The 10,720-nt window shown below is 45.9% G+C and overlaps 1 protein-coding gene across 8 annotated transcripts in view; it reads right to left on the bottom strand.

The window, feature by feature from the left end:
* SNX30 (sorting nexin family member 30) overlaps positions 1–10,720 on the bottom strand; it is a 121,748-nt gene that overhangs the window by 8,911 nt on the left and 102,117 nt on the right. For 3 of the 8 annotated variants that reach the window (XM_033427428.2, XM_049710977.1, XM_049710978.1), the window contains one exon: positions 3,477–8,520. In XM_033427428.2, the coding sequence (XP_033283319.1) occupies positions 8,446–8,520 (75 nt within the window). In that variant the 3' untranslated portion in view covers positions 3,477–8,445. Of the gene's footprint in view, positions 1–1,906; positions 2,003–3,197; positions 3,306–3,476; positions 9,687–10,720 lie in introns of those variants that run through there. The other 5 variants (XR_007477860.1, XR_007477861.1, XR_004483045.2 and 2 more) reach the window with 5 other exon arrangements.

The raw sequence follows: 10,720 nt of genomic DNA, 5'->3' as shown, positions 1-10,720 counted from the left end.
GGGACGGAGGGAGAGGTATCCAGGGCAATGGAATCAAGAGGTGAGATTGGAACAGTGAGGAGGAACAACATCAAGACAGAGCCTTTAAAAAGTCTCTTTATACCTAGAATAGTCAAATTCATAGAGTCAGAAAGTACACTGGTATGCCAGCAGGTGGTGGGGTGGGGTGGGGAGGCGGAATGGGGAGTCAGTGTTTAAAGGGGACAGAATTTCAGTTTAGGAAGGTGAAAAATTTGGGAGATGATGATGGTGAGAGCTGCACGACAATGTGAATGTACTTAGTGCCACTGAACGGTACAGTTAAATATGGGTAAAATAGTATGTTTTATATTATGTGACTTTTACCACAATAAAAAAATTTTTAAGTTTCTCTTTAGAAGTGCACATCAAAACTACAATGAGGTACCACCTCATGCCAGTCAGAATGGCCATCATTTAAAAGTCTACAAATAACACATGCTGGAGAGGGTGGGGAAACCCTCTTACACTGTTGGTGGGAATGTAAATTGGTGCAGCCATGGAAAACAGTAGGGAGGTTCCTCAAAAACTAAAAATAGAGTCACCATATGATCCTGCCATCCCACTCCTGGGCATGTATCTGGAGAAAACCGTAATTCGAAAAGATATATGCACCCTAATGTTCACTGCAGCACAACCTACAATAGCCATACATGGAAACAACCTAAATGTCCATTGACAGATGAATGGATAAAGAAGATGTGATACATATATACAATGGACTACGACTCAGCCATTGAAAAGCATGAAATAATGCCATTTGCAGCAACATGGATGGCCCTAGACATTATCATACTAAGCGAAGTAAGTCAGACAGAGAAAGACAAATACCACATGATATCACTTATATGTGGAATCTAAAATGCAATACAAATCAACATCTCTATGAAACAAAAACAGGCTCACGGATATAGAGAACAGACTTGAGGTTGCCAAGGGAAAGGCGGGGGAGGGAAGGAATGGTAGTTTGGGATTAGCAGAGGCAAACTATTATATAGGATGGATAAACAACAAGGTCCTACGGCACAGTACAGCGAACTATATTCAACAGCCTGTGACAAACCATAATGGAAAAGAATATGAAAAAGAATATATATAACAGAAGAAATTAACAACACGGTAAATCAACTCCACTTCAATAAAAAGTTTTTTTAAAAGGAAAAAATAGTTTCTCTTTAGAGTAATGGCATAGGTGTTGAAAGGTTTTAAGCAGGAACATGGGATGCTTACCTCTATCTTAGAAAGAGGACTCCCGCAGCACTGAGAATGAATTGGCGGAGGAAGGAGTGGGCAAGACTTGCAGAAGGAAGACGAGCAGAGAGACCTCTGCATGAATCCAGGTGAAGGATGGTGGTGGACCGACACTGGGTAAGAAGCTATGAGGATGGAGAAAGGTTAGATGGACTTGGAGAAATATTTGCAAGCTAGAGGTCAACAGAAGTTGGTGAGGGATGAACTGCAAAGGGTGAGGTAGAGGGAGGCAAGAATGACTCAGATCTGGGGTTCAGGCAACCCCAAATCTCCTTCCTGAGGAGGCAGAGATCCTCGCTGAGACAGGCAACATCGGCAGAGAAGGTGGGATGGGGAAGATGAGTTCAAGGCCATGCTCTACCTCGCTAAACAAACTCTCACCAATATGCTCATTCCTCTGGACCACCTAGCCTCCCCAACCCTAGCCCCTGAACCGGTTCCCCAACCTAAATGAATCTGATCATTGGCTTCTCCATTCCTGTCCTAAAAAACTTGCTCTTAACATCTAGAATAATTTCCTTATTTGTCCACATTGACCCTGCCATAAACTTGTGGGTTTTCACCTAAGCTGGGCTCTCAACACCCTAGTATTGACTCTTTTTCAACCCCCCCTGTCACCAGGGTAGTAGTGTCAAACCTCTTCAGCTTTCTCCAGGTCTTCTAGCAGATGTGCTAACCCAGTGGTTCTCAAAGTGTGGTTCCTCGATCAGCATCATCAGCATCCCATGGGAACCTATTAGAAATGCAAATTCTCAGGCCCTACCCAAATCAAACTCTGGGGGTGGGGCCCCAAAATTGGTGTTTTCACAAGCTCTCAGGCTTAGGAACCACTGTTCTAAGCTACGGGCCCTTTTCTCCTTACGAACTTTTGCTGAGTCCCCCTCCTCCTCTCCCTGCATCCTTAATTCTTGAGGCCCCCCAAAGCCCTGCCCTCGGTTCCCTTCCCAGGTAATCTAGTCTACCAGAACTCTCTTTCCAACAATCTAGTCAACACCTCCCCCTGGGTTTCCTCAAACGTAAGTCCAAACCAAATTCTTCTCCTACCCCACCATCTAAGCCTATCCTTCACCTTCTGTTTTCCTCTTGATTGATTTCATATTTCAGTAAATGGCATCACCTCCCAGCTCCCAGGCTGGAAATCTCCAAGTAATCTCTGACCCCTTCCCCTCACCACAGAAATCCATCCCCCTTTCTATCACTTCTTTTTTATGATCTAGTCCCATCTATTCCCCAGACCTTCAGTCTGACTACAATTCTCCAGCATACTATTTTCATAATCTTCTTTAAAGGAAAACAGTTTAAAAATTGATATATCTCCCTTTTAAATTTTCAACTGGCAAAGCACACAGGAAGGACTGTTATGGGAACATCCTTGATGTTTAAGTTGGCCATATTTGAACAACAGGACAAGTCTTTCCATAAGGGTTATCACATAATGTGGGCCCAGCAGACCCTTAGGTGCAGACCATTATTGCTAGTCCTATCGGCAACCTTTCAGGAAAGGCATGTCTTCATTTCAAAGATCATAATACTGAATTTCAGAGAGATGTGACTTGCCCAAAGCCACATATGTAGAAAGTAGAAAAGCTGACATTTGATCCCAAATCTCTTATCCCACACCTTGCTGCCTCATTTTGTATAACTGAAGCCTTATATTAATGGTGTCTACTATCCGTAAGCCAAGTTTAGCACCAGTTTAAGTCCATTTCCAGTGCATTGCCATCATTAGGTAAGCTTAACTGAGCATTCTGGTCTCTAATTTACAACACACTTGCACGCTCTAACGAGCTACAGACATTTCTTCTTTCTTTACAGATTTTTTTAAAACGTAGGAATCAAAAAAAAAAATCAGGAAATGACTGGCTCTCAGAATATGACATTGTGCTTTGCTACGGGATAGAATAGGAAGAAATCCTTTATGTAATTACCTGCGCTGGCTGCCAGCCTTCCTGCCAATCACGGTTACAGATGGACATTGGGTGGTTTCTTCATGTCCTCAGATTGGTGTCACCTTGTAAGCTGTAGGAGAGGGCAAACTGAGGACAAGTCCAAAAAGAAATGAAGAACAAAAACAGTTAAATTATAGGTTTTTTTCCTGTCGCTATGCATATCCTGATTCTTGCAGGCAAATGGTTACCTCTTCAGAGAAAATAACAAGAGGCACGCACGTTTCCCTGTCCTATAAAGCCGTACAAACGGAACGTGACTCAAGGTAAAGAAAGCGTCTTTTATAGGTTTATTGGTCCATTACTTTAAGTTAATTGAGGTAAAGAAACCTGTTTTAAATTTACAAGCTAACAGTTTATCAAGCAATACAAATTCTTTTGTTTACCTTGAAATGTAATACTAATCCCATAGTACACAATGGACAGAATTTTTTATACGCAGATATATGAAAAAAAGTGGACAAAAACCTCATGCCAGCATGAAAAATGCAACAAGAACTTTTTTCTCTTTATAATCTCTGGGTTCCATAACAAAGGAAAAAAAAAAGGTGACATTCTTTTTAAAGTTTGGTAGCTTCATGAAACAAAGACTTTCATCTGGAAATAAGTTGCCTTCTCATCTAGGACACACATTCTCAAGCACATTTATTTTTTTTTTCCCACAGCTTTTGATGTGGCTGAACAGCAGCATGGAGAGAAGAGCACACATTTACACGGAGGACTTGATCAATACCTCAGGGTTTTTCTTGTAAAATCTTAAATGTAAAGAATGATTTCTAAAATAATAAACAGTCCATAATTTGGACATGACCTAAGCAAAAGGCTTTTTTTTTGCTTGTTTGTTTGTTTTTCCAACAGTTAAAATACAAGTTAGAAAGTTTGCTGGCAGCTTATTTCATGGGAATATATCAGATGTACATCATGTCTGAACGCATTCCCGACACACAGACATCAAGGGAACAGGTACAAGAGTACAACGGACCAAAACCTCAGGGGTGCCCAGGAGAACGGTGCTGACTGCTAAGAACTGCTGGTTTGTTATTCGACGGGGGCCCAGCTGACACGGGCCTTGTTTTATCCCACTGAGTCACATTTTTGTTTGCAATGTACTTTCCCCTCCCCACTTCCCCACTGGGGAAAAAGCAATCCCCCTTCCCTCCTTCCAGTATCATTTGTGACTGGAGGGATGGTCTGAGACTGTGAGCCAGCCTGTCACACAGGGGAGCTGGCAGGTGTCACCTGCTCACACCTGGCCTACCGGCCACCCAGAATCACCCGGTGAGAGGGCAGCGCCGCCCAGAGAGGCGCACGTGCTGTCCCCAATCACTGGTTTTAATAGTAAAAGCTCTCTGACAAAGGACTAAATTACGCGTGTCAACAGCACGTTTCGCGTTTTTGGCATTTCAACCTGCGGAGAATTTCTACGTAAAATATGCTGCTCTGAGGCCCCCACGGTATCTTTTAAGAAGCTGTTCTACAGAATCAGGGTAAACATTTAATATTGTCATAATCTATAGAGTTCTCTGTACCTAAGTGATTTGTCGGTGCTGATACCGTAATATCAAAAAGGTGCCAAAAGGCACTAAATTAATCTTTCACACTTTAAAACAACAACGACAACAACAACAAAAAGGTTTTGTGGTCCCTGTGTTTCCTTACATTATCAAAAATATCATTTGGCAATAGCAAGACTTAGCCTTCTCCTCCCCAAAGGCAGCCCTACTAGGAACCGCACCTTCTTGCTTGTTTGTTTAAGAGGAACAAAGACTGGCTATGTTAGGCCTCAAGTATTTAAACTGAACAACTGATTACACCTCTAAAAACTCTTTCTATCCAGAATCTAAAAAACAGTAGTTGAAGAATAAGGCATATTAGCAGGTGTTGACAACTTCTCAAAAAGTAGAGTTAGGCTTTTAACAGTCTGTGGCATTTCTAAAAGTCTGGATTTGTTGACTTTCAAGTGCTAAATACACAAAATGTTTATGAATCAGACAAATATCTTACTGGTTTGTTAACGTTATTTTTTCAAAGCACTTACTTACAGACTATCTACAGTAGTAAAAACTACCTCGATAACATATTTCTTCTGCCACACAGAAGGGGTCAGACGGTCACACCCGGAGAGCATTTCAAAGACATCTGATTAAGAAAAAACAGTCACACTCCCTGTAACTGCCCCCCACCCCAAACCTTTTCTAACGTAGACAGCCCTGCGCATGCTCTGATCTGTGCAACTATGGAGAGACCAGACATCCTTAATACAGAAAGCAAAACCACCTATTGGGTGGGTTGATGAAAAGTCAGGTTCCTGGTTTATTCACTGAATTAACAAACCGCAAAGAGGCGAACAACTCCCAACACACCCAGCTCAATCTGTAGGTCTGGCCCGGGGGATGGCAGGTAAATTTGAGGGAAATGTCATCTGAATAGAGAAAACACAGTAAGTGAGAGGGCGTGTTCAATCTGGTGGCACATGGAGGATTTTTGAAAGGGAGAAGGTACACCCAAATTCCCAAAACAATTTTGCAGACAGGGATGGCCAAAGCAGTGTTACCCCAGCCTCAGGATGAGATGACCCAGTTTCCACAGACCTTGAAAGTAGGTGTCTGGGAAGGTGGGGGCCAGGACTGGTGTGCCGTACCCTGACAACAGGCAGACCTGTGTTGGGTCTTGGGATGGGTTAAAACTGGGCTCTACTCTGGCTGCTCTAAAGGGCCGTTTCTGCTCAGAAGGCAGGCTGCTCTGGCCCTGGCTCTCCCACCACTCTCACCAGCTCAGGACACAGGGCAGAGGATGACTCTTGTGTGGCCCAACGAATGGCATCAAAACAGAGCCAGGTGCCCGTGATTTCAATGCTATCAACAGCAGGGCCAAGTCACACAACCTCTGGGTGCCTCTTGGGCTGATACCGTCCCAAGGGAAAGTCCATGTGCACACTGCCACACGGCATCGTGCCCTTCTCTAAACAGAACAGCCCATCGTCCCAACACAAACGGCAGCCTCACAGGAAACGAGCAGCAGGTGCGCATTTAACTCCCTTGTGTGGACAGCCACTGAGAAAACACGTTCAAGTCAGTAACATGAAGGACACACTCTGGGTGTGGCTGAAATCTGGCATGAAGACAAGCTTAGGTTACATCCACCACCATCCCCAGAGTCGTGCTGGTATTTGTTATTTCAGCTATAGAAAGGTGTGTGGTGGGTTCAATGAGCAGCACGGTGAAATAAGAGCCCGTCACGTCCATAATCACACTTTTCTGAGGTCACCCAGGAATCATCGTTAAGTCTTAAAAAATGATAAAATCCAATCCCAAACCTGGCTCGAGCAGGGGCAGTGGTTCCTTGCTTTGAGCAGAGCAGCCTAGAGTCTTCTTGGAGATCCAGCATGTGGTAAGGACGAGCAGTGTCCATATCGGCTGCAAATCGCAACTGCTCTCTTCAACCTCACCTGCATCTTTAAGATCTGCTCAGTTTCTAGGAATTCTCTCTTCTGCCCTAGCCTGGATCTCTCACCCAGGTGAACTGAACCTTTCACTTCCCCGGCCCAGGGACAGCTGACAGGGATGACTTTCCACTCCACTGCCACGTGCTCAAGTCTCAACCTGTCCACGTGTGTCTGCCTGAGGTAAGACACATCCTCAAGCAAAAACCTCTTGGAAAATAAATACAAGAGAGGAGTCAGTGATCTCAGCACCCCGACTTTTGTGGAGCCAAGAAGGATGGGGTGATGAAGCCTCTACGGGGCAGTCTTTGGCACATAAGTCTCTGGGTTACACTTCTCACCGGGAATCACCTTCATGCTGATGGAGATGGAGAGGTGAATGCTTGGGACTGCTGACCCTCGGGGGCCCGAGGGAGCCGCGGGGGTGGGAAGGGCTGGAGGGCCTCCTCCGCTGCCTACTGTCCCTGGCATTCTGCGCCAGCCTCCTCACCTCATCAGATGCCAGGCAGAAGTAAGGGACAAAGGTCCCTTTTCTGGAAAGACCATTTCTCCAAGGAAGGCTGCAAGATACCCTGGTCCTCCAAGCTCTGCTATCAATGGCACGCTGGAGGTCGGTTTGCCTTTTCCAGCTCTCTCTGGAGCCTTAAAGCACAGGCACATCACAGGGAGACCAAACAGAGAAAGATAAAAGCCCAAGATGCCTGCATCCCTTCAGAACCAGTCTTCTGCCTCCAATAATGTAAGGGGATGACTGTGTACCCCAACCCCTTCCCCATGTATCCTAGCAAGGAACCTGATGGTTTTTTCTTTTTTTTTTTTTGGTAGGGCTGCCTTCTTGCCCATCTAACCCTTCCACAGGAATGTGCCTGGGCTTTGGCAACTAGCAGCAGACTAGAGTCTAGTCTTCCTGGAACTCCTTCCACAGTTCTTTCCAAGCTTGCATCACACTGGACAACATTTTTAAAGCATACGTTCCACCAGGCAAGACTTCACATGTTCCCAAAGATAAGCATTCGCCTCTGGGTCAGTCTAGAGTTTTCTGCCAAATAGCCGTAGAAGGCCATCAACCCACTATCACATGCATGCCCCGATTCCACCAGCAAGCTTTCAGGCTGGACCTGGACATCGACACCCACACCAACAGGATGGTTTAGAGGTAGAAGGAAACACTGACTCACCACTCGGGGTCTATGGACTGTTCTTACCCTTCTGCTTCAATGAATCATCTCTAATTGTACCAAACAGAAAATTCACATCAAAGGATTTTAGAATGGCACAAATGGGGTCTAACAGTGTGCACAAGTACCAACTGATATACAAATTATCACTTAAACCGCGACTTTTTCAAACACGATGAAGCAGAACCAAACTGTCCTGGGCTATCCAACGGCTGCCCCACCAGCATCACAGCCGTGGCTGCCCCAAGATCTGCAGCTAGAAGCGGAATGCAGTGACCTCAGCAGTCTGCACGTTGACCAGTATTTGCAGGTTCACTTGCAAACGCAGCAGTGTCTCAGCACAGCTGTTTTATTAAAAAAAATAATCCTACCGCTTATTTGAGGCTCAGATTTGTAATTTTATAGAGATGAGCCACAGACGAGAGAACACAAACATGACACAGGTAGCTTTAACTTCATGAGGGGAAAAAAACAAGCTGGAGGAGAGATCCTCTTTGTCTGTCTGTTTTGTGTTGACACACTTGAAAAGGAAACCTGCTAATAGTTTGAAATGAAGACTTCAGATGCAGCCGTCCCCAGGAACGTGGCTGCAAACTGAGGAGGTTTCCGCTTAACCAGTAGCAAAGAGTTCGCTGTCACACTTGGCATCTTCGAGGCCCACCTGGATACAGACTCTTCTTCCTGACTAGGAAAGAGTAAGGTTAAAGCACTTCACGTAGAGCATTCAGACTGAGTTTACACATCTTGACTGTATCATAAGAATATGCCAGCCTCTCCCCAAAAGGATGCCCAAACATTCAGCCGACACAGCAGGAGACATTAAACTAGGAGTTTTTGGTGAGGTAAAGGCAAATTGCACAAAGCAGACATGGGAGGTGGCGCTTGGTATATGCCCGCTGACCTCAACACCTCGGAGCTACTCTGACTTCAAGACAACAGATGACCCCTAACAGGCCTAACTCTCTACCCTGATGACATTTAACAAGCAAAAGAACATCGAAGAACGTCACACAGAAAAATGCACCTTTTTTTCATTTTACACAAAACAGTTTCCAATCTACTACATTTTAGTGTCAGAAACAAGTTCGGGGAGCACTGCCCCCTCAGCTTCCCAAGGCATCGCATAAAGGACAAGGATGCTAGCTTGCTTGCTCTAGCATGGACGCACCTAGACACTGATTAAACGGTCCTATGCGAACCGGAAACCATAACACAGGTGTCACTCATGACAGGCAGGCAGCAGGCCACACTCAGAGCTACACTGTACATTAAGGGCTTTCCACAGAGGCGCCGACGCCTCCTTCTAGGCCAAGACGAGTCGAGGCCCGTGGAGGTCGATTCCAGAGCCACTGTGCATCCACGGAAGGCAGGAGCTGCCTTCTGTCCATGCCTTCCTCACGGCCTTGCAAGGCAGGACCCGGGTTCTCTTCCACGGCAGGCAACTCTGCCGTCCCCAAAGAGGGGACTGTAACGAGATGTCAGAATGTCAGCTGAGGGCTGTCTTGTCCCTCAGTTTCAAATCCTCGTAGTGTCCCACCGAACAGGTTCCTTCACACCACGGAGGTATGCTTCTTCTGCTGAGAGATGATGACAGCCTTACAGACGCCACCAAGGAATAAATACTCACTGAAAACAACTGTCGGACAAAGGTGGGGGGAAGGGAAAGAAATACACAAACGAGAGATGTTTCTGTGTTGTTTTCTTGGTGCTACCTCTCTAGCACTGCAGGGACATTCCGGTGTGGGCGCCATGCCCGGCATAGGTAGGAGAGTCTCTGTCCCAAGAAGGAGCTTACTTGGCCTCTTGCTTCTCCTGCAGTAGTGGGATAATCGACTCCCAAGCCATGAGGCACTGGAACGACAACACACACACACACAGAGCATCAGCGTGGAGTTTCAGATTTCAGGGTCAGCGTCTTCATTCTGCTTTGATCTATACCCTCACACTGTCAATCCTGCTGGGTCACCTTGGTCTAACGACACCTACATGTATTACGCAGAGCTAGCAGCAAGAAGGGCGGCAACAGGTATTTGACTACATCTCCCCCTGCCCCCATCTCTAAGAAAGACTGCAGCGTCTCTATGAGGCCTAAATGCACTGTCCGTAAAGATCCTATCAGTGAGTGGAAATGTATTCACTGAAAGAAATTCCTTGCATTCCAAAAGCAGGAGAGAGGGCAGGCTGCAAACCCTTGGTGAGGCCCTAGGTTCTCAGCCAGGATGAAGACACTGCTCCAGGTGTGGGTGGCGCCTGCAGGAGTATGTAAATTGTCTTGGAACGGGCCAGCCACCTGACTCAGAGGGGGCGGAAAACCCGCTCTTCTTCAGCCACCTCAGATCTCCTTGTATGGGCCACTCCCGGATCTCCCATAAAGGAAAATGGGGAGAGGGAACTCTACTTATTGAGTTTTATCATGTCCAGACACTGTTATGTATTTTACATTCATTGTCACTAGTCCTCGGAACAACTCCAGGAAGTAGAATTATTATTATTTATTACACAAACCCACATTTCACAGGTGGGGAAAATGAGACCCAGAGAGGTTAAAAAAAAAACTTTCCCAAGACACACAGCTCGTGAGCGGCAGAGCCCGTGATTCCAAAGTGGATGTTCTTTCCACTACACACGTGCCTTTCATTCCAGACCCTTCAGAGGAGCCAAGAACCTGGAAGATGCTGGCCCTCTCCTCTGAGAGCACGCTGCTCGGCAGAAATGACCTGCCCTTCGAGCAGTCTCTTGCATAAAGAGGAGAGAAGAACCACATAAGGCCTTTCTTAGGAGCAGCCCAAGGGTGAAGCAAGGCTTTGTGTTAAGTCATTTGGGGAGGAGACCTGAGGATGGGGGAGGAGAGACGCATCCCTAGATCAAGCCGGATGAAGGGAGTG

Source organism: Orcinus orca, chromosome 6 (assembly GCF_937001465.1).
Source record: "Orcinus orca chromosome 6, mOrcOrc1.1, whole genome shotgun sequence".
Taxonomy (NCBI): Eukaryota; Metazoa; Chordata; class Mammalia; order Artiodactyla; family Delphinidae; genus Orcinus; species Orcinus orca.
The sequence above is the reverse complement of the archived record's forward strand: the minus strand, read 5'-3'. Positions and strand labels throughout refer to the sequence as shown.